At 43.5% G+C, this 25088-nt stretch overlaps 1 protein-coding gene across 1 annotated transcript in view; it reads left to right on the plus strand.

The window, feature by feature from the left end:
• CHRDL1 (chordin like 1) overlaps positions 1–25088 on the plus strand; it is a 64421-nt gene that overhangs the window by 18134 nt on the left and 21199 nt on the right. The window contains exons 2-4 of the mRNA XM_072123592.1: positions 11928–12025; positions 15369–15481; positions 19220–19313. Coding sequence (XP_071979693.1) covers positions 11947–12025; positions 15369–15481; positions 19220–19313 — 286 coding nt within the window. The 5' untranslated portion in view covers positions 11928–11946. The remainder of the gene's footprint in view (positions 1–11927; positions 12026–15368; positions 15482–19219; positions 19314–25088) is intronic.

Consider the following 25088-nt stretch of genomic DNA (forward strand, 5'->3'; position numbering starts at 1 on the left):
AGGAAGGATCCGACTTCAGCCTGACAGCGAAAGCAAAGATCATTGGGCATTGCTCCCATACGGAATAGTCTAGCAGGGGTGAAATATACTCGATGGAGGAATTTAGATTGGATCAGGAAGTCCCTCGCACTCACTACAGATGTGAAGTAGGACAGTTCGACCTCCCTCCAGTCATCATCCGACAGGTCAGGGATATCCTGTCTCCAGCGTTCACAGGCTCTATCAAACGGTCTGGACTTTTGCTCTTGTAGGAGAGCATAGCACTGAGTGAGTGGCTTAGGGAGGTCCGGGGTACTCATCAGAGTCTCTAGTTTGGAGAATTTCACTGTCAGGCCGAAGGAGCCGAATTGGGCTTTGAATGCGTGTCGCAATTGCGTGTAATGGAAGCTGGCCGTATTGGGTACAGTATGTCTCTCCCTTATCTCGTTAAAGCTGAGTAATTCTGCTTCCGGGGATAAGAGCTGGCCTACAAATTTCACCCCCGCCGCCCCCCACATTGTCCAGCCCGGGAGGGAGAGGAAGTGAGAGAGCCACGGATTGAGCCACAATGGAGTCCTAGGCGAGAGAGGGGGGGGGCTGTTTAGTTCTACCAGGGATTGTGCCCTACGCCAGCACACCGCTACCGTACGTAGGGGGAGTGGGGTATCAGATGGGGACTTATACCTGTACAGCAAGTTTGTAAGGGCCTCGTAGGAACCGACCAGGGCACCAGCCAGTGCAGTAGCTGCATTACCCATGTCTATATCTATCCACCACTGGGCATATACTAGCTGGGAAGCCAGGTAATAAAGATACAGATCTGGGGCAGCCAGTCCACCCCTAGACTTGGGAGCCTGAAGCAGCGCTAGACTGAATCGCGGGGCGCTACTCTGCCAGTAGAAGGACCTGAGAATGCCGTCTAAGCGTTTGAACAGGCTCTTAGGGAGTAGTATAGGACAAGCATGAAAAAGGTATAGAAATTTGGGGAGGAAGATCATTTTGAATATATTAATACGCCCGTATAGGGACAAGGGGAGAGTGGACCAGGCTTTTAGGCGCGATTCCGTTGCAGCTATCAGGGGTGTGATGTTTAGCTCTGTATATGCCTGTACCTTGCGTGACACCTGGACTCCCAGATATTTAAAGGTGGACACCACCTGGACTGGGACGGGAAGGGCGCGTACCCCTATATCTGATAAGGGAAAGAGGGCCGATTTGTCCCAATTAACCCGGAGACCTGAGAACCCCCCATAGCATTCTATCAGGGACAGAAGGGATTCCAGAGAGGGGCCCACATCCCCAAGATATACAAGTGTATCATCAGCATAGAGAGATACCTTTTCAATGATAGAACCTCTAGCAATGCCCTTAATGCTATCAGAGTGACGGATCGCCACAGCAAGGGGCTCAATGGCAAGTGCGAAGAGGAGGGGAGATAGTGGGCAACCCTGTCTAGTGCCCCTGGCCATAGGGAGAGTAGGTGAGATATTAAGATTGGTCCTTACCCTAGCCCTAGGGTCGTTATATAATAACCTAACCAGTGCTGTGAAGCGAGGGCCAATACCCAGCCTGGGCAGGAGGGTCCACAAATAGGGCCACTCCACAGAATCAAACGCCTTGCAATTATCTAAGGATAATATAAACCCAGGGTCTGAAGACTTCTCTGCCTCTGCTACATTCAGGTGTAGTCTTTGAATATTTATGTCAGTACCCCTCCCTGGCATAAAGCCTGTCTGGTCTGGGTGCACCAAGGATAATATTACTTTATTAAGCCTTGTTGCCAGAATTTTTGCTAGTATTTTGACATCTGAGTTTAGGAGGGAAATTGGACGGTATGAGTCGGGATGCAGAGGGTCCTTACCAGGCTTGGGAATAACTACAATAAGGGCCTCTCGCATAGAATCAGGGAGGGAACCGCTGTCGAGCGCATCGGAATACAGGCTAAGGAGATGGGGGACCAGAGTCTCACGGTTATCCCTATACCACTCACCTCCCAGCCCATCAAGTCCAGGTGTCTTACCGGGGGGCAATGATTGGATGGCCAGTTCCACCTCCTCCGCCGAGAGCGGGGCATCAAGCTCCAATGACTGTGCCGGTGTGAGCCTCCAAAGTGGAAGACTGTCAAGGAATCTGGAAATCTCGACGGAAGAGGCGGACAATCTGGAGCTGTAAAGAGAAGAGTAGAATTCGTGAAAAACCATGTTTATGGCCCGGGGTTCTGTGTTTAAGGCTCCGTTACTGTCAAGGATAGATGGAACGGATGCACACGGACGTTCAGCCCGCGAGAGATATGCAAGCAGCTTCCCATTTTTATCTCCGAATTCAAAGATGGACGCTTCCCTGGCTTGCAGGCGCTTGCTGGTGCGCTCCTTCACTACAGCTAGATGGTTCCTCTGCGCTTGGGCCCAGGTCTTTTTATTCCCCGGAGTAGGTTTCTCTAGATATTCCTTTTCTGCAGTCACCAGTGCAGCGGTCAGCCTCTCCTCCTGCGCATTTAATAACTTCCTATGGCCAGCTACACCCGACATGAATGCTCCCCGCACTGAGGACTTGTACGAGTCCCAGACTAGAAGAGGATCAGGATGGGTTGAGTGTACATCCCAGAACTCGCCATGCGCTGCCCTAACAGTACTCTGGACCGCTGGGGATAGGAGCCAGGCCGGGTGCAGGCGCCATAAGCGGGAGTCGCTGGGGGGGCCTATAAGGAGACTGATAAGCAAGGCGGAATGGTCAGATGCACTGCGCGGGCAATAGGATACTTGATCAACATGCTGCATCATATCAGGGGAGACAAAGGCCAGATCAATCCGAGAGAAGCTCTTGTGCACAGAGGAATAGAATGAATATTCTCTCTCTTGAGGATGTTTACTACGCCAAACATCGGCGAGGTCTAGAGAAGTGAGCCACTCATTCAGACGGACCGAGCCTGTGTCTAGGCCGCTTGTGCGATCCAGGGAGGGGTTAGGGACTGCATTGAAGTCACCAATGCAGAGTATCGGACTTGGAGGCATAGCAGCCAGTTTACTGGATATTAGGTGCAATACAGCTGGATCAAAGGGAGGTGGGACATAGACCGACACTATAGTGAAAGTAAAGCCCCACAAGGCACAATGTATGACTACGTACCGGCCAAAGTGATCCGGTGCTACCTGTATGACCTCTATGGGAAGCGCTTTGGATATGAGTATGGATACTCCCCTGGCGTAGACAGAGTAGGAGGAATGATAACCTCTAGCCACCCAGGCCCGCTTCAGAGAGAGGACCTTCTGACCCGTAAGGTGTGTCTCTTGGATACATACAATGTGAGGGGCCTGACGCTTAATGACGTCTAACATCAGAGCCCTCTTGAATTTGGAGTTGAGTCCCCTCACATTCCAACTCATTACCTTAAGTGAGGACATCTTAGCGGAAGGGAAAGGGGTGTGGGGAAGGAGACGTGAGCAACCAAGCATTCATCCTTTCATACCACAAAGACATAGACAGACAGACAACAGTGAGCATAACAAATATAACCAGAACTGTACTAACAATCCCAAGAATATAAACCCCCTGTCTAACACCCTAACAGCAGTAGTGCAGACCTATACCCAATAACAATCAAAGAATAGAACAGTGGTCCCTAACTCAAGACAAACTTACACCATTTGTCCCGGGACCCCTAACCCTCAGAGTATATATAAACAGGAGGTATTTAGGCAGCCATGTTTAAAGAGAGCAAAGGAGGGGATAAGGGAAGAGTAATATGTAGAGGGGAGCGGTAAGAGGATAAGGGAGGGGAGGGAGTAGGTACAAAGAAGGGGAAGGGGAGGGGAAAGAGAAATAAGTGCCATATGTGGCGCACAGGCCAAATTGACCAAAAGAGATAGCACATCAGTTATGGGGCACCATATACGAGGCGTGCGCCCCAATGTAGAGCAATATTAGAAAATTAGAGCAATGATTTAGGACCCCTAAGCATCAATACAGGACTAAGTCCAGCAATGTCATAGCTCATCAGATAAAAGGATATATGAGTCCAGTCACTCAGGAGGTGCGGGCCTTGCAGCGGGAGCCCGTGGAGCTGCATCAGCCCAGTGAAGTGCTTCGGTTGGGCAGGTGAAGAATCGAGTCTTCTGTCCGTCCACAATTCGGAGCTTGGAAGGATACATCATGGAGTATTTATACCCCTTGTCACGGAGACGGGCACGGACCTCAGTGAATTGTGCGCGTTGTTTCCTGACGGATGCAGAGAAATCAGGGTAGAAGGACACTCTGCTGTTGGCATAGAGGATTTCTCCCTTGGTACGGACAGCCCTGAGGATAGAGTCCCTGTCCCTAAAGTGCAGCAGCCGGGCCAGGAAGGGTCTTGGATTGCCCCCTGGGGGGCCAGGGCGGGATGGCACACGATGGGCCCTTTCCACTGTGAAGAACGGGGAAAAGGTATCTGCAGGAAGCAAATTTTTGAGCCAATTTTCAAAAAAGGATACCGGGTCAGACCCCTCCACTTTTTCGGGGAGGCCAACCACTCTGACGTTGTTCCGTCGCAGGCGGTTTTCGAGGTCGTCCGCTCTGTCGATGGATGCAGACATTTGGCGCTGAAGCTCTCTTATCTGTGTCGGCATAGGCCTCTGGACATCTTCCACCTCAGATATTCTGCGCTCAGTTTCGGTGATTCGCTCTTTAGCTTTATGGACATCGTGTCTTAAAAGAACAAAGTCCTGTCGCAGCTCATCCACCTTGGTGACCAGTTTGGATTGGCATCCGTTAATGGCCGCCAGCACCTCTGCAAATTTGCGGTCCAGTTCAGTGGCCACGTCAGGCGGATCAGCGCCCTCTTCATAGCTTACAAGCTGTGGCGGGCTCTGGGAGCCTTCAAAGAGGGAGGGAGAGGAGTTTGGGGACCCCTGAGGAGAGCAGGGCTGTGTGCGGGAGAATCTCCCCAACTTTTTGGCAGCGTTCGACTGAATCTGTGCTAGAACGGCTTGTGATGTGGAGCATTCCTGCGCATCCAGGGGTTCCAGGGACTGGAATGGAGGATCTTCATGGACGGATTCATCATCCGATGGAGGCGCAGACACCCCGGACGCTGCTTTGAGCAATTTAGCCGTCTTCCTCCGGTTACCCATGGCGTCTGGGCAGAGGGGGCCAGTGATAAACAATCGAGGAGCCTAGCGTCCAGTAATTAGCAGAAATAGAATCAGGGCCCACGTGGGAAATTGCAGCGGCACTGCAAGGGTTAATACAAAACAGAACCCGGGCAGGGGGTCACTGGGAGTATGGAGGACTCAGTGCTGGGCTGCACAGCTTGGGGTCCCCAGGTGAGAAGTGGGCAGCAGCAGGGGAATTACTTCCCTACCTTACTCCTGGCTGCAGTCCGGCAAGGGAGAGGTTAACCCTGCGCGCCTAGGCCTCAGGCAGCGCAGGGGAGTCCAGTAGACTGTCGCCTCCGGCAGGCTGCAGGGGTGACTGGAGCGCTGCCGCGATCCTACAAGTGGGTCGGCGGCTCCGTATGTCCAGAGGCGGGGGGGGGGGGTTTCCCTCACCGCTCCGGTATGCAGCCGCGATGTCGGGCGGCTACGGTCCCGCCGCCGCGCTGGGCACGTGGGAGCTGCAGGAGCTGGAGTGCGGGGGGGCCGCAAGGAGCCGGAGACCTCCGTGATATCGGCACCGGAGCGTGGAGGCAGGTACCCGCGGCACCGGGGAGCAGGCTGGAGGGGGCACAGGTGGAGGATGGCTGCCTAGGGAGGGTGATGGGGTGCCGGGTCCCGGGAGCTCCGCGGCGCACGTCCTCCTAGTTCGGCATCAGGCCACCCTCTCCTGCATCTTTTTTTTAAACATATTTTTTTTATTTGGTTTTAACAATAAGTGAGAGGCAGATATACAAAGAGTTTCCTGCTCATCCATTACCCTTGACCCCCAACTTTATCCAAGATGCCACTGTGCCCCTGCGACCCATGGTCGCAGGTGCACCCGTGTACCTCTGTGTGCCCCAGCTTCTCACTCACCTGTCCTGTTTCCAGCAGCGGTCCCCTCGATCTCCGCTGGCACACGCTCCCGTGTCATAGGGCACGCATGCGTTGGCTCTGTAAAGTTAAAGGGCCAGCGCACCACTAATTGGCTAATCTGCCTGCCCTAATAATTTCCAGCCCCTTCCTATATCCCCTTGACTTCCCGTTGTGACCACGATTGCGTTCCTGACTCCGATCCCATGCTGCCTGTCCTGACCTACCACTATGTTCCCAACTCTGATACTGTGCTGCCTGTCTCGACCTTTTGCCTGTCCCTGACCACGAGTTTGCCTCATGTTTCTGTACCACGCCTTGGTCCCCACTGTGGACAAAGTCACGCCTGTGGAACGACCTGGTGGTACCAAGCCGCAACAAGTCCAACCTGCTTTGCGGCGGGCTCTGGTGAAAACCGGGTACCACTTAGTCCTCGCTATCTGGGTCCATTTGAGGTGCTGAAGCGCATCAATCCCGTGACCTATAAGCTCCGCCTTCTTCGCACCATGCGCATCCTGAATTTCTTCCACTTCTCCCTTCTGAAGCCAGCCATCTTGAACCGCTTCTCACGGCAAGTACCAACTCCAGCTCCTGAGGCGCATTGCGACAATGTCTATGAGGTGAAAGAGGTCCTGGGTATGAAGTCAGTCAGAGAGAAGCGGTTCTTTCTTGTTCACTGGCTCTGGTAAAAACTGGGTACCACTTAGACTCCGGTCCCAGGCGTCAGCTTACATCATCGTCCGCAGTGTTACCGGGGGTCCACTATCACCGATCCTAACAGTATGATCCAGCCATGGATCCTGCCTAGGTTCCACAACCAGTTCTGATGGATCTTTCCACCATCGTGGCTCTACAGATCCAGCAAGTTTCCGTGCAAGGTTATCAAATCAGACAACTCTCCGACTTTGCTACCGCATCTATTGTCATCCCAACAGCAGCATCCGGTTCCTGCGGTACCCTACGCTACTGTGGTTGCTTTATCTTCTGCCGAATTCTGGTTCATCCAGCCCAGGATTTTTCTGCAGAGACCGCCCTGCTGAACTTGCATCAAGTGCACTTATATGTCAGTGACTATGCGATTCAGTTCCGTACCCTGGCTTCTGAGCTTGCCTGGAACGAAGCCGCCATGGTAGCAACTTTTTAAAAAAGAATTGTCTGGTCAGATCAAGGACGCCCTGTCTGCATGGGAGATTCTGTCTACGCTGAGTGATCTAATCTCTCTGGCCACTCAGATAGACATCTGGTTTACTGTGCACGCTGAGGAGCTACATCTGGAACAACCACAAGTCAGGATCCGTTGTCTTCTCTGCTTGGGTCCAGTCTTCCAAAGACCACTTCAGATGTCTTCCATGCCTGTTGCAGAGGAGTCCAAGCAAGTAGATAGAGCTTGTCTATCTCCCCAGGAATGTTCCAGATGAAGACAGGAGAATCTCTGTCTCTATTGTGCCAGCCCAGAGCACTTTCTTACGTCTTTTCCAGTCCTTCCCCAGCATCCGGGAAAATGCCCACGCCTGTTGTTGCAGCAACATGCTCCGGTGCTTGACTGGCAGACTGGGGAAATCCTTCGCTGGGGACTGGAGTGCCATTCCCGCTGTCTCATGGCTCTTCACCCTGTGTCCATAATGTCTTCTGTAGACCCAAGCAGCTGGCAGGCCTTCCTGCTGCTTATAAGGATTTTGCAGATGTCCTTTCTGGGAAGAAAGCGGAAATTCTGCCACCGCACTGCCCCATGACTGTCCCATAGACTTGCTGCCTGGTACTTTTCCTCCTCAAGGTTGGGTATACCCACTATCTGTGCCTGAGACCGCGGCTATGTCAGCCTACATCAAGGAGAATTTACAGAAGGGATTCATCTGCAAGTCGTCTTCTCCCGCTGATGCTGGATTCTTCTTTGTAGCCAAGAAGGATGGTTCCCTCCGTCTGAGCATTGATTACCGTGGTCTCAATGTCATCACGGTGAAAAACTGCTACCCTTTGCCTCTCATAACTAAACTGTTTGATCTCCTTTGAGGTGCCAAAGTTTTCACCAAGCTGGATCTGCAAAGGAGCATATAATCTCATCTGCATCCGTGAAGGTGATGGCCTTCAATATTCGTGATGGGCATTTTGATTATTTGGTAATGCCCTTCGGACTCTGCAATGTCCCAGTGGTGTTGCAAGAATTTGTCAACAATATCTTCAGAGGCTTGCTCTAAATTTATGTCGTTGTCTACTTGGACAATATTCTGGTGTTTTCTCCAGACCTATAGTCTCATCTGACCCACGTCCGGCAAGTTCTCAGGCACCTAAGGGCCAATTACTTATATGCCAAGCTTGAGAAATGCCAATTTCATCAGAGTAGTCTTCCGTTTCTGGAATACATCATTTCTGACAAAGGACTACAGATGGATCCTGCCAAGCTGTCTGCCATATTTCATTGGCCTCGCCTGGTAGGGCTACGTGCCATACAGAGATTTCTGGGCTTCGTCAATTGTTACCAGCAATTTATTCCACATTTTTCTTCTCTTATGTCTCCCATTGTGGCACTGACTAAGTATAATGCCAATCTGAGACTCTGGCCTCTGGGAGCTGAAAAAGCCTTCACCAAGCTGAAGTCAGCCTTTGCCTCTGCGCCAGTTCTCACACGGCCTGATACGGCGAAGCCATTCCAGTTGGAAGTTGACGCCTCATCCGTTGGTGCTGGAATGGTCCTCACCCAGAAAGGGCCCAAAGGTCATCATCCGGTCTATATCTACACTGACTACAAGAATCTCCTGTATCTCCAGACTGCTCAGCGCCTCCGGAACGACTGGTTGCTGCAACTCCTGTGGATCTACGGCAGCTCCCTTCTGGCAAAATCTATATCCGACCTGCTCTTCGGAAGAGGATACTAACTTGGGGACATTGCTCTCGTGTGGCTGAGCACTCTGGGGTGTAGAGATCTGTTGCCCTCATATCTCATTACTACTGGCGGCCCGATCTGGTCAAGGACTGTTGAGATTTTGTGGGTTCCTGTGCTTCCTGTGCCCGTAACAAGGCATCACACCTAAAGCCTGCAGTTTCACTGAATCCGTTGCCGAGACCCGGTTGCTTGTGAACTCACATAGCCATGGACTTTGTTACGGATCTCCCATATTCTTCTGGTAATACAGTCATCTGGGTGGTAACAGATTGCTTCTCCAAGATGTCCCACTTTGTTCCTCTGCCAAGCCTACCATCAACTCCACGTCTTGCAAGTCTGTTCTTCCAGCTACATGGACTTCCTCTGCACATTGTCTCGGACAAGGGGTCTGGTTTGTTTCCCGTTTCTGGTGCTCTCTGTGCGGTCAACTACAGGTTAAACTGGACTTCTCTTCTGCTTACCATCCACAGTCTAATGGGCAAGTGGAGAGGGTTAATCAGACACTGGGATGCTATCTCAGTCATTTTGTCTCCGCCCGACAGGATGACTGGTCCACCCTGCTGCCATGGGTGGAGTTTTCCTACAACTCTGCCGGCTCCACTCCATTTTTTGTTGTATTTGGGCGACATCCATGCCCACTTCTTCCTCGGTCAGAGCCTTCTGATGTTCCTGCACCAAGACCCAGGCCGACAAGAGACGCAGGCCTCCTCCAGTCTTCTCTCCAGGAGATAAGTTGTGGCTGTCTTCAAGATACGTCCGGCTGAAGGTTCCCAGTCACAAGCTTGGTCCTCGCTATCTTGATCCATTTGAGGTGCTGAAGTGCATCAATCCCGTGACCTATAAGCACCGCCTTCCCCCACCATGCGCATCCTGAATTTCTTTCACTTCTTCCTTCTAAGCCAGCCATCCTGAACCACTTCTCTCGGCAAGTACCACCTCCAACTTCTGTCTACGAGGTGAAAGAAGTCCTGGGTATGAAGTCAGTCAGAGTGAAGCGGTTCTTTCTTGTTCACTGGCTCTGGTGAAAACCAGGTACCATTTAGACTTGGTACAGGGGATCCACTATCACTGATCCTGACACAAGAACTGCAAACCTGTGCTCTGAACCCTGTTTCAAAATCTGTGTCCTGTTCCTGAGCTTGTTCCCTGATACTTACCATATATACTCATGTATAAGCTGAGTTTTTCAGCACAAGAAATGTCAATTAAAAAAAAAACTTACATACTCACCCTCCTGTGCCCTGATGCTTGTCGCGGCTCCCGACCCTGGGTGCCGCTCCTCCTTGGTCTTCTCTCTGCTGTATTAGCTGGCAGAGATGTGTACATGCGATCTGCCAGCCTGTGTGCCGGCCAGCAGATTGCATGGACGCGTCTCTGCTGGCTGTTACAGCAAAGAGAAGGCCGAAGAGGAGCTGCCAGGAGATGAGCATCGGGGCGCCTGAGGATGTGTATGTAAGTTTGTTTTTGTTATGTGCTGGGCAAACTGCGGGCTGACTGTATACTACTGGGGGCTGGTTGTATACTACATGGGGCTGGCTGGCTGTATACTATATGCGGCTGACTGCCTATATACTACATGAGGCTGGCTGGCTGTATACTACATGGGGCTGGCTGTATACTACTGGGGGCAGGCTGGCTATATAATTTGGGGGCTGTGACCAATGCATTCCCTACCCTCGGCTATTACTCGAGTCAATAAGGTAATAAGGTAATTTAAGGTAATAAAACAGCACAGGATTTTCGTTCATATTTTTTTTTTAATTCAGCTGGGAGATCATTAAAAGATCCTAGCCTGCATGTGGGACACTACTTCACATTTTCTAGCCCTTTCATGTACTGGTGATCTGGGTAGGATTAAGCCTGCCATGAGCCCTGGGTTGTATGCAAACCTTTTAGAGACAGAGTGCCCAAATTACAACCAAACCCACATATTTAAATGCAAAGTGCCAATAGAGCAATTTAAGCAGTAACATATTGCTACCTGTTTTCACACAGTTTTTAATTGTATCGGTGTCCTAAGGACACCAATACAGTTGAAAGAAAGAGGAAAAATTCAGATTATCATTGTAGTTTCCTTCCAGGGTCTCCTGAACAGGAAGAGCTGTGGGGCCCAGAGCAAAAGCTCCAATAATAACGCAGCCTGCACCTCCTTGCTCCTCCTGTAGTCCCAGGCAGCAAAGGATGTATAGCTTAAAAATAGAACTGATTACAGTACACCCTGGGTGGCCAGGGACTGCAGGAGGAGGTTTTGAGTCTTGTCTGGAAACTCTGTGCTAGGGTGAAGGCCTGGGTGCCCACAGAGAGTGCTCCAAGTGCCACCTCTGGCACCCGTGCCATAGGTTCGCCACCACTGTTATAGCCCCTACAAGTCTGGAATTCACTACCTACATATGGTACTAGAATCAATGGAAGATGCATCCCTTCTGCATTATTTCAATCTGTGATTTCAGGACCTTTGGAGGACCTTCAAAAGTCCAAAAATGGCTCTTGTGTACATCTGTATTGATAGCAGGAACAAATTATAAGGATTTCATGGGGAAGACCTTTCTCAGTATAAAATGTTGTTTGGTGGCCTAGAAGGCTTGGGTTCCCGGGCACACTGTCTATATTATAATCCACTATTGCTGGAGAGTGGCTACTTGGAGCTGTAAATCACCCCAAACATTTGTTCCACCTTCCTCTTACACAATGCACAACTGAATTTGATGTGTATGGAGATCTTAAGGCAGTGGTTATTGACCAAACTGTGAAAATGTTTTATTGTTGTTAGTTTTGGTTTATGCTTTTTGATTTTAGTGTTCCCTTATTCAGTATTTTCTTGGCCTTCTACCTTAAAAGTTATTTTTTCTTGAAAAGTTATGATGCTTTTCATTTAAGAACTAAAGGCAAATGCGAAAACGCTAAGCTGTATGGAGAGCTTATCGTGCCTTTCTATACAAAAAAAACTTTTATTTGACCCAGCAAGAATGAAAGTTTACTTTTGGTTTTTATTCCACAAAACAGATCCCTTTGTTTTATAAATTATCAGAAACCAATTTTCTTTTTAATAGAAGACTAAATCCCTTTTTTTCTGCAAATTTCTGCAGGGTGAACTGTCTTGGCACAATGATGGAAGATAAATATACATTTTCTTGCTTTATATTCCTTCTCCTCATGGATGGCTGCAGATTAGAACATGTTAAGAGTAAGTATCATTTTATTTGTCTTTAGATTGGGTACAGAAAGTATTCAGATCCCTTTACATTTTTATTTGCAGCTTTAATTTATTAAACAAGAAAAACTGAAATATCACATGGTCATAAGTATACAGATCCTTTGTCCAGTTGTGTTTAATTAAACTTGATTAGGAAAGGCACATACCTGTCTATATTAGACCTCACAGCTCACAATGACCTGAGGCCCCCTCTGATCAGCAGATTAGGCCCTTTCCCGTGAATAAGGCCTAACTTTCCTTTGTGGGAGAACCCCTTTAAGAAAAAAATCTCACCAATCAAAATGACTTAGATTTAATCTTATCAATATTTGTGTTCCTTGCTTTACCTCATAATTTCGATGAGTTCACAGCTAATTTTAGGTAGAGGAATATAAAGCTTATTTGGATTGTGTGAATCCAATAAAACTGGCTCATGAAGCACCTGCCTAATTTATTGAAGGAAGAAGGTTTCATTTACAGCTCCAAGTACCGAAACATGGCACTTGTAAAGGTCAGCGTCATTAACAGTAGGATTACAAGAGGATCTGGAAGGTTTATGCTTCCTCTTCATCCTAGAAATGTTGTCCATGAATCACCTCACATGTGATTTCCCTTCCCGGGTAATGAGTCAGGTTACGTATGAGGACAGATGGAGGATGAGCCAGGAAACAAAATTTCATACTGTAGATGTACACAACTGTGTGTATGTCTAACAATATCAACAAAAGCCTTACAATAATTAATAATCTATGCAAATTAAATTAATTTAACATTTAAGCAATCTCACAGGAAATTTCCATTGTAAGTTCAAATTAATAGTTAAAGGGGATTTCGTTTTTCAACAAATAATTGACATGGTCTTTTTAAGGAAAAGGTGTATATAATTATACTTTTGGTATCAATTCATCACGGTTTTCTCGATCTCTGCTTGCTGTGCTTCTACAGAAAGCTTCTATGTTTACTTCCAGTGGATAGAAATCTGTCGTTGGTCATGTGATGGGCATGCAGGTGAACAAGCCGTTATTATTACCTGTGTTAAGGAGATTGCACTGGTTTCGGATGCCATCTTGACTACTGTCTGCCATTTTAAGTATTAGCCAGGGGTCACGCCAGGGGTCAAGCACTGTCCAGTTAATGTCATGATTCAAACTTCATTTTATGTAACCTGTTTGACATTTAATGAGAATCCAGTCTGTCCTTCATCTTTAGTTCTATATCTAGGTTCTAGCGCCAGCTTATCTCTTTCTTCTCAGGGAAATTAGTATAAACATGTCTGTGAACAAGGCCTGTTGACCTTTTCGGAGAATGTGCTGGTGGATTCATTGTGGCCAATAGCATTGCAGTATTCTAGTCAATCCTCTTGGATGATTTTTTGTCTGTGATATTATGCAGCTGAGACAAATAAACTGGGAGAAGATTTTTACATGCACTAAGAGACTGACATGTGTCTTGGTTTGTGTTCAAGTCCCGGTACCGGGACAGCCATGAAATATTTAATTTGAAAGTCACCTGTACAACATGAAGTAAGGACTGTTTTGATTCCTAGATAAAAATCTCTAACACCTGTGTGACATCACATGACCATGGACAGATTTCTATCCACTGGAAGTAAGCATAGAAGCTTTCTATCATTTTTACACCTTTTCCTTAAAAAGACCATATCAATTATTTGTTGAAAGTGGACAACCGCTTTAAGTTGACTTACAATGGAAATTTCCTAGCAAAACAGAGTTATGATCTAACACACGTGCTTGTCTTACATGGAACAACCTTGTAGGCTTTTTTATTTATAAAAATGAATAAAAAAACCTACATACATTTAAACCAAGAAGAATGTGTATATAAAAGTGGTATGCGATTTGAGACCCGAGTTGGGCTTGTTCTCCTTTTCTTATCTATGAATGGAAATTTCCTGTAAGAATTTAAATGTTTAAGAAATATTATTTTCATAGATCATTCATTATTATAAGACAGTTGCTTACATTGTAAAACATACCCACAGATGTGTATACCAGCATAGATCTAGAAATTGATTGGAATTGAGGAATTGATACAGAAAATATATTGTAAAATTGTATAACTTTTCCTTACACAAACAATATCAATTATTTGCTGAATGTGGACAACCCCTTTAAATGAAATGTTCACAAAATATAAAAATCCAAATTTAAAATCTAAATATAAAGAAAGAGTTTTTAATATGTATTAATTGAGATTCTGAGGTTGTGAATCACTTATTAATGGAATTTCTATGTTGTAAAATTAACACTTCATTTATACTGCAGTTAAAATAGTGACATACTTTTTACCAAAACAGAATCTGACTCTGATCCTTAGGCCATTAGATCACTGCCACCCCCCCCCCCCCATGCCTCAACTGTTTATTAACACTAATATCTCCAGTGAGGGTTGTATTGCAGTTTTTGTTATTATTATTTTTATTATTATTTTTATTTATTATAGAAATTACATTAATATATTTTCTCGTAAAGAAGAGTAGGTGCTTTCGAAATACTTGTATATACAACCCAAATGAATGTAGAAATAGTTAGATTAATACAGTGTAGAAAAGTGGATCACCTCTCTGTAACAGGAAATCTGCTCTGGATGAGGTGGTTTCTTAAAGAGGGGGTCTTTTGGAGTGGTTTTCCTGTTCTGAGTTGTGCTCAACTTCTGGTCATATAAAGTCAAATTGTAAAAGAAGAGCTTGGTTTTAACCTCTTTCGTGCCAGGTATAATGTGGAGAAGGACAACACGGTTTGCAATCCTAAGTGGTCAGGCATCTTATTTTTATTCTTCCCTGTAACTGTTCCCTTTCATGTCTGCATACTAACATATCATTCTTCAGTCTAAGCTCTATCATGTGTAGGTATATGCTTCTCAGCTGCTTTCTCTCTTTTCTTGGCATTAGACTGGATGTAAGCTGCCAATTTGTGAAAGGTTTTCTTTCAGCTAAAGTGTTTGGCTGCTTGGTAGACTTCACAGTCAGAGGTGCTGACAGCTTTGGGGTTACCTCCAATTTCTGGATCTAATGGGCTGTTCTACTGTGGTCCAGTTTATGGAGTATTCCCAGTAGTCACTGATACCTACAGTGTTCCCTTTAGATTTGCTCAGGCTCCAGAGACTAGGAACATTAAAGGCTCTTTTTGAAAAGCCAAAAAACACAAACCAGAGAACCCACACGAATATTTCATGGACTTTCTATGCATTACTTTTTATAGTGTAGACCAATCACAACCAGGAGAATCCTGACTCTTGCTAAACCATCTCTTAACCACTGATGTGCACTGAAGCTTGAGGATATAACTAAAAGCTGCCTCTGTCATCCCTTTAGATTCAGAGACATATTGTGTCTTCCAAGACAGAAAATATCGAACTGGAGAGAGATGGCACCCTTACCTGGAACCATATGGACTTGTATATTGTGTTAACTGTCTATGTCGTGAGGTAATGCTTTAAGTTAAAGATCTTGTTATTATATATTTTTATAGAATTTTTTAATGCCTTTTAATTAGAAGTAAACCACCTTATATACATGGTCTTACATGACAAGGTTCTTTACTTTTCTCATCTATCAGATTCATTTCCATTTTTTTCTCAACTACAGTACCAATGTGATACTGGTTCTCGTAGTTCTGTAAATGGCACATACTATCATTAGTTTTCCTGCTCTCCCAAAATAAAAGTAAGATATATATTTGAAACAGAGATCTCCTTTGACTGCCCATGTCCCTGCCAAGTCTATGTTATATTTAGGACTAGCTGGTGCACGCTGTTCATATTGCATTTGTGACTAGCGCACCGTAATATGGGCACCTGTGACTGGTATCTGTCGATTAATGGCAGTAAAAAATGAGACATGAAATATGTAATTAAAGGAGCACATATTTTCCAAATTTTAGATTGTACAGTATATAGAATACACATATATACATTCAGGACATTTTTCATCCGTATGCTCACGTATGGCACCGTATCCGTGTAAAATATGGTGGGCTGGCAAATGATGGCTGGCTGACTATTGGCTGGCTAACAGAATGCACCTCCCATCTGTTCTGGACTCCCTGGATACGGCATACGCGGGATCATACGGTGCATGATTGCATGCTGCACGTATGTATAACATATTTTAATACTTTCCCACAGACCTCTATGGGGCGTACTGAATGGAAATACATTAAAAAGTAGGAGATGCTCTATATTTTTTTTACGTCTTGCTCAAAGTATGGTACGCTGCACAATACATCCATTAAAATGGATAGCCGTTATACCCATTGTAATAAATGGGGCCGTATGCTACACATATATATAGCCTTTTTCATACTTTCATGAGCATGAGGCCTAGGAAGCACATCAGGATTTATGGAGAAACCAGAAATGAAGTTACATGAGATGAAAGACGGTTTAGGGGGCCCATAAGGTGTCACTTTCCCATATGCGAAGACTAGTACTATAAACCATACATTATAGTCAGGGGCCTGGCACAGACTTTGCACCAGGACCCATCAGCTTTAAGTTATGCCACTGTGTGCAGCGGTAGGAGACCAGCAATATCAAGAACAGGGTGTGGGGGGATCCCTGAGTAAATTATGCAGGGTCATTTTACACATAATTTATTTTCAGTAGTAAAACCTTTAAAGGGAACCTGTCACCAGGAGACCCATTTTTAGCACTCCCCCAGTCCCCACAGAGCATAGTACATACACTGCCAAAGTGTTTTTGTATAAAAAATAGGTTTTACAGAAAAAAAGATATTATAATATGTTATATTGTACCTTTCATTAGCATGTGCTGTGTGACTAAGGAATTGCCCAATAGGAGGGGCTGGAAAGGAGCAGTAACTCCCCCCCACCCTTGGGAAATATGTGACCTTTTCAAATATATGAATAACTCCCCACACTCGGGATTGGCTGTAGAGGAGCAGGGGGCGTCGCTAAGCCAAGTGATGGGTGTTTTCATATATTTGAAAAGGTCACATGGAGAAGCTATTCCCCAAGGGTGGGGGGAACCGTTCCTTTCCAGACCCTCCCATTAGTCACATAGCAGATGCTAATAAAAGGTACAATACAACATATAATTTTTTCTCTAAAACCAATTTTTAATACAAAAACATATTGGCAACGTATGTACTCTGCTCTGTGGGGACTTGGGGGGGGGTGCTAAAATGGGTCTCCTTGTGACAGGTTCCCTTTAAGGCCACCTTCAGTTGTATAATTAGAAATCGGGACTGTACTGCAGGAAGTTACTAACTGGTTCACAATTCACCTAATTATTTTCCAAAGTAGATTCATGTTATTAATGAAAAACTGCATCCAAAAAAGTAATGATAGCAAAGTTGCTACCAGATGCCCTAGAACTTTGCAGCCATTAAGGGTTTGAAATTATACAATGGAAATAGATTATAGCAGTCAGACTTTTTACTGTACAGATTTTCTACTAGGAGAATACAAAAATTCCATTTAGAAGTTATTTTGGTAATATTTGAGACTTGGATCCCAATTTTACAAGGGAAGAGTCTAATCATTGAGTCACAGTGCCAAATAACATAAACAGACATGAGTAAAAGTTCACTTGGCAGAACATATGGTTATCGAACCAATGAAGATTAACAATAGGTGTTTTCTACATGCAAGGCTCTGAGAAAATGGCATCATTCATTAAAAATAAAATAGTCATCCACTGCCTACTGCAACCTCTTGTCTATCAGGTTTAGTATGGGAGACCAATACCAATCATCACAATATAGAACAAATCCAAAAAGACAAAAGTAAGTACTTAAAGGACATCTACTATCAGATTTGATGCTTATTACTCACCTCCGCATCCCATCGCCATCTAATTAGTTTAGTATGTTTTAGAACCACCGCATTTAGTAGAAAAAAAAGCTTTTATAAAACATGCAAATGAGCCTCTTGGTTCTTCTGTTAAGTAATTTATTCATGTCCAACTGGCGCTCCTACACCCAGTGTGCGCTGGTGTTTAGAGAGCTGGTGACCGCTATGTGCTTTAATAGCAGAATGTAGCGAGGTAATCCCATGATCACATATAGCATGAGTGGGAGAGCTGGTGACTTCACCGGCTCTGTGAACACAATATAGGTGTGCTATCGCGCTGGGGGCTTCAATAAATTACTTAGCGGAGCAGAGGTGCTCAGCAGGTGCGGATGGCACGGGGAGGTGTGTAGTAAGCATCTACCATATTGGTTACAACTTCTGCATATCAACCAACCATGCACTTCCAAAGTTATGTATGTAACAATAACATAAAGTGTATAAATGGCCTTGTTTGTAGACACCTATTCAACAATCAGCCCTTTATACCGATATGCGATAACATGTTGGCTGCAGATAATAAAATAGCCCCCCCACAAAGTCCCAGAATTCCTAATTTGACATTATGATTATAAGATTCCCCAGATGCTCTCTACACCAAGACAGTGGTCTCCATCCAGGGCCGTATTTAGTGTTGATGCTGCCCTAGATACTCTTAGTGCTTACACCCCCTAACACCTCTGCCCATAACTCTCAGTACATAACTAGAATAGATTACTGCAAGTAGTAGGCCCTATCTGACAACCCCTTTAATGTTCAAAGACAAAGCACATGAATTGCACACACATCATTAGAATGCGGACTACAGCTGTGTTCATATTCTGCGCTTGAATTACATTTACAATGACAAGTCTAGCACCGTGTTTTTTCAGATCGCATCTGCATTTACACTGAAACGCTTCCGATCTGGTTCTTCGGTCCAGCGCTGTGCCTCTATCACTCCCGGTCTGTCTGTATGTATACAGAGGTGCAGCAGTGACATCTCATCCAAATCGGCAGCTGATCCAGGTCGCTTACACAGCCCACAGGGTCCGCACATGGAGCAGTGTGATCGTAAGAGCACTGCTGTATCTCTGTATACATACATTTTTAAAATGTAAAAAAAAAAAAAAGTTAAATCCGCCCCACCCAGCCCGGCCGCCCTAGTCATCGTGCTCCCGGTGCCTAGGCATAAATATGGCCCTGTCTCTATCTACATTTTGTAATTCTCTTTCATCTTTTTTTCATTGCCCTTCATCTTTGAGAACACCCTCCATTTAGTGGAGTAAATGTACCTCTAATTTAGTTAGTTTTTTTAAAGGCATCACATTAAAAAAGTAATGCATAAAGATTGACCAAGAATCTTCCATTTCAGGGTGGAAATGTGTTGTGCAGCAGAGTGAGATGTCCCAGTCTTCACTGTAGTAATCCGGTCTACATTCCACAGCTGTGCTGCCCACGGTGTCCAGGTACGCACCAGACTTTTTCGATACAGGCAGTCCCTGGGTTACGTACAAGATCAGTTCTGTAGGTTTGTTCTTAAGTTGAATTTTTATGTAAATCGGAACTGTATAGCTTATAATTGTAACTCCAGTCAAAAATGTTTTTGGTCTCTGTGACAATTGGATTTTAAAAATGTTGGGTTGTCATAAGAACCAGCATAAACAATAACACTTAATTGCAGACACCTTTGATAACTGTTATAACTGTTTATAGTAGCCTAAGGTGCCGGAGCTTATTTTTGTTAGTGTTTTAAACCGCGGTATCGCAGTTTAAAACACTTTTTAAACTTTATAGCCGGCGCAGGGAGGTACGCGCTCGAGCGCATGGTAAGCGCCGAGCGCGTACCTCCCTGCGCCGGCTATAAAGTTTAAAAAGTGTTTTAAACTGCGATACCGCGGTTTAAAACACTAACAAAAATAAGCTCCGGCACCAGCTCACCCTGAGCTGGTGCTCGGTATTTTCTTCTGGAACCTGCCACTTCAAGTAGTAGGTTTCCTTTAAGCAAGTTACCAAAATCCAGGGGTCCGCCTGTATATGAAAATTGTACACAATTTTGTTTTAACCCCTGTAAAACAATTAAATGGTTAACAAACTTCATTAAAGGTGTTTTACGTACGTTGAGGGGTGTAGTTTCTATAAGGGGTAATTTATGGGGTTTTACTATTATTTAGGCCTCTCAATATGCGTTGAAATCTGAGCAGGTCCCTCAAAAGCAGGATTTTGTGTTTTTTATGAACATGTGAAAAATTGCACCTAAAGTTCAAATCCCCATAACATCCTATAAAACTAGATAATGCATAAAAGCATATCGACATAAAGCACACATTTAGTCAATGTTAGTTATCAAGTTTTTTTTCTGTTAAGACTATGGGGGTCATTTATCTTATCTCTGTTTATTTTGGCTATTTTTTGCCTGTATTCTTTCCATCTGATTCTTTGGTATTTTATCAATTTCACTTTTTCCTTGTGGTTTTTTATCAGATCTCTTTTTGAGACATTTGTTACAAATGTCTCAAAAATGTCACACAAATGTCTCAAGTCGTTCTTTCTAAGTATGGTTCCATCTGGAGTTTTTTGTGCCAAAAAATTTCACAAACTTTAGACAATTTGAAATGATAAATGTTATTTGTGACATTTAGCACATCTGGAATAGAAAATAAATGTTTCTTACTCATAAAAAACAAATGGCCGGTGGACATTTCAAAATGTCCCCAAAAAGGCGCAAACATTGCAATGCGCCAAAAAATGTCTCAAAAAAATGACAGAAAAATCAGGAAGAAAAATAAAGATAAATGACCCTCTTAGTTTTGAAAATGAAGACCATTTAGAATTTCGAAAATCGAGAATTTCTCCTAATTTTCAGCAAATATCAGTTTTTTCATAAATAAACATAATAATAATTTCCAAATCACTTGGATATGTCAAAACGTTCCACTTATAGTGACACAGGGCAGATTTGAAAAAAATGGGTCGGGACAGGAAGGTAAAAAGTGGCTCCGGCAGCAAGGGGTTAATACTTGGACCAAATTAAAGTCCATTCAATATCATATGAGCATGAGTTAGTTGGTAAAACAGTAGCTATTTACATAGGTCCACAAGTACACAGATTGGATAAGGACTTATCTACCTTCTTGAGCAAATAATCACTTACACTTCAGAGATTCATCTTACAAAGTCCATTGTTTATCTGCAGAGAATTTACATTTTCCAGATGTTCACAGTTCACACAGGCCCTTGTCATTCTAGTTGTGAGGCTCTTCAATCTTCAGATTTTTCTTTGCCAAAAAAATCAAGACAACTATCTATTTATACAACAGTCTCGTGCTGCAACTTTTTTTTTATATAAATGTGGGATGTGTTATTATGTTATTTTATGTGTCATTTTCTTGTAATGCCAGACACATATGAGACGCAAATAGTCTAACTTTTGCATAATCCAAGTATGTGTACAATTCGTAAGAAGGTGTTTTTCTCCTTCTTTACTTATTTTTGTAGAAAGCCGGACTAAGTTCTACTCTCCTTAATAACAACATTTCTGGGGTGTTTTAATCTCTTCTCTGCATGTGGGGGAAATAACACACACAGGAATGACATAATTCCTATTATGACCAGGGCACTATTTACCACCAGGAATAGTAGGCAAGTGCCAAAATCTGCCAAAATCCAGGACATATAATAGTACCAAAAGTTCATGCTGTGTGAGAGTGTTCCAGTTAGAAAAATAAATAGTCTAAAAATATAAAATTCAAACACAATTCTAGATATCAACTTATTTTTGTTATAAAATGTAACTTTCCTATAATGTAAGTTATCATCGAAGTTTGGATGTCTTTTTTGGGGTCTACAAGAACTTTACTGCATTGATAAGAACCATGATTTCTGCTGTTAGTGATGGACAACCATCTTGCGTGCAGTTTCTACCTCTTCTTTCTCTATCTATCTACTGTATCTACATGCATGTGCATACCCAGCATGTACATACCTGCTTAAATAGTAACACTTTTGTACATAAAATATATTTGGAAATGGACTTGAAAATCTAAATAAATTATGCTTTGGGCCTATAACCTTAGATTATATCTCACCTTAAAAATAAATTGTTTTCACATAGTAAAGTTCCTATAATAACTTTCATTCAATTTGCAACTTATTTCATGTGTCCACTCTGTGTGTGTACAGCACATTTTAATATAATTTAATTTGAAAAAGCACCTAGCAAAGTGTTAATTAGACTGCACAATAAAAGAAAGAACAATCCAAGTATCTGATTTGGGTCACATTATTAAATCCTGGTGCTGCTGCTGCTAAAGTCGCCACTGTGAGCATGTGAGCATTTTCATGTATCCTTGTTTTCACAGTTCATAGAACTTTCTGACCTTTTACATTATGTTTCTATATTTAGACGTCTCCCGTGAACTTTCCCAAGTGGCAACAAACACTTTTACTTTATATGGAGAGTATAAAACATGCTGCAATTTCCAGAAATTGGCCTTGCAGAGAACAGCTATAACCTGAGTGAGCTGTTGGGTGTCTGGGACACAAGCCAAGTGAACACTTGGTGTCAAGAATAAGAATTGAATACCTAAATGAAAAAAACGGAAATATAATGTACAAATCAGCAGCAAAGTAAAATATTATAAATTCTAGTCCACTTGTAGGTTTATTAAAATGGATAACGGCCAGGTTATACACTGGTAAATTTACATTGAATACACAGAAAATTCAGATTTATATAGCTGAGTTGCTGTCTTGTAGAATAATATTTTCCTATTACATCTGTATCTTTGTTCTAAGGGGATTATTGGAAATTGATTCTGGAATGTATTTTAAAAGCCTGTTCACATGTTTTATAAAGTTTCACAACTCCTGGTCTGACTGAAACTGGAAACGCAGACAATCATTCAGAGCACCATGGGTTGCTAAATGTGCCTAATTTTGTTCTTTTACACCAATTAACCCAAAAAACCCTTTTAATTTAAAGGACCACCAGGGTGAAGCATTGACCAATTTGACATGCTTTGTGCAGCACTGCGTAATCTGTGTACGCTATATAAATGAAGAATTATTATTATTGTAAACCAAGCACACTGACATACTGGTGTGTGTCCCCTCTGTCCCCTATAAACTTCTTATGCCTTGGTTTTTATAAAAAAAAGGATTTTATTTATGCAAATAATCCTAAAGGTTGCAGACGTCATAGGTTTTAATTGAGCATGGAGCTCCTCCTGCTCATTTGCATAATTTTTAAAGCCTTTTATTTTTAAACACAAGCTTAAGAAGCTCAAAGAAAAGTGGATCCTGCCAGAGGGAGCACACATCAGTATGTCAGTGTGCTTGGTGGTAGATACCCTTAGAAAAAATGTTTGATTTAGGGGGCCAATATCTACCATTTCCTTTTGTAAAATCTGTTGATTCAATGATAATAAATGAGTATCAAAAAAGGAAAGATTCATCTAAAATCTAGAATAGTTGGACACCTACAATCAGTTTGGCTACAGATTTGGTTAGAAATAAAAAGGGCAAATCTGGGAACATGTTGATCCTGTAACTGATGACAAAATGCAGCTCACGCGAGGCAGATCTACTATGTGCAGAAAATGATAGAAATGATGTGCAGTGCAGTAAAACTAGTGGAACAAAACCAATGATCTATCATTCTCCATTCCAAATCAATTTGAAAAGATTACCTTGACCAGATGCTTGTGGATTATCTTGAGATATCTCCACTTCTAAATGGGTCATGTTATGTGTTATGTCACATTGTTTGCAGCAAATTACTAGAAATTTTATAATATTAACATATGAATATCCTGGCCATTCACACTCTGTGTAATGGTAGACCCATAATTCTGAGGATCAGGGGCAGGCTGTAAGCAGTGGTATCTTCATCTAAAGAAAATCTATCATCAAAATCCATCCTGATAAACCAGGGACACTTACTCATAGATCCAGGTACCATGATTGTGGGAAGCTTCTTATTATATTTGTTATCCATGGCTTCCTTCCTTCTAATATTATGCTAATGAGCTTGAAGGGTTCTGGGGGCCATTACTAGAGTCCCTACTTCAAATGCTGTTACACTGTGCAGGAACGTCTGTCACCCTCACCCCTTCTCCCCTGTGAACCCATTACGCAACTGAAGAGAAATGAGTTGGAGATACTGCCCAAAATATTGCCTACACCTCACACAACCAGCATTACAAATATATGGCACTCTGCTAAATAAATATGCACATTTCAGCTTCAGATTTGTGTTCTTCTTTAAGGCAGTGACCCTACTATTTGGTATTTTGGTAGCAGGAGAGATTGTAAATTTAATCTTTCATATTTATTTTAAAAAGTACATTATTTGCAGACAAGTCAGTTCCAGTTACTCTGGCGCACACTAATAAATTGTTATGTAATCTTTTGAGGCAGCCAGACTGACGCTCAACACTGTCTGAGCACCAAACATAGAGCTCTGAGAGCAGGTTACAAAATGAAGTTCACAAGACACACAGTTTCATCATCATCATGTAGCTTCTACCGTATGTTCCACGCAAGTCATGCATCTGATATATCTATAGATAGGATAACAATGTAAATCCCCCTTTGACCACCTCAGTTTTTGATACTAATAAAAATTAGAAATAGATGTATTAACTGTGGATTGGGAGCTTGGGAATGAAAATAGTGTACTTGGGTATATTTTCTAAAGCATTCTTAATGGAAATTAACCAAAACCACAGGTCATTACTGTACTAAAGCTGGGTTCAAGTCATATTTTAATGTACGTTTAGTGAATAGCCTGAGCCTGTCTGGTCTACATAAGTTCAACACAAAAAGATATGGAATGCCATAGTACACTGTGCTATATGATAGAAAAGTATGCAGTAAAAATACATCTAAATTCCCTCTACGTATATCATTGGAGTGTAGAAGGAAACTCAAGAAATTGTTGCTTTTGTTTAGGCAAAGCAACCAACAGGATATTTATATTGTCAAAAATTATGGAATAGTTTGCCAATTCCAAGACTATTGTTATGCAAGGTAGGAATTGGTGTTCCTCGTGGGAGCAAGTTTTCATTCTAGTTGTATACTTTTCCAATGTATAAAACTCGCTTCAGGCTAGAAATAACAACTTGGTCTCAAACTGTTGTATTTTCATGACACCGTTGTTTCACTGCTGCAATGCAACAGCATTCACTTTTATGACCTGTGAGGAAGGCAGCCCAACATAGTAATCTTTAGCCACAAGATAT

The sequence above is a fragment of the Engystomops pustulosus genome, chromosome 9 (genome assembly GCF_040894005.1).
Source record: "Engystomops pustulosus chromosome 9, aEngPut4.maternal, whole genome shotgun sequence".
Lineage (NCBI taxonomy): Eukaryota > Metazoa > Chordata > Amphibia > Anura > Leptodactylidae > Engystomops > Engystomops pustulosus.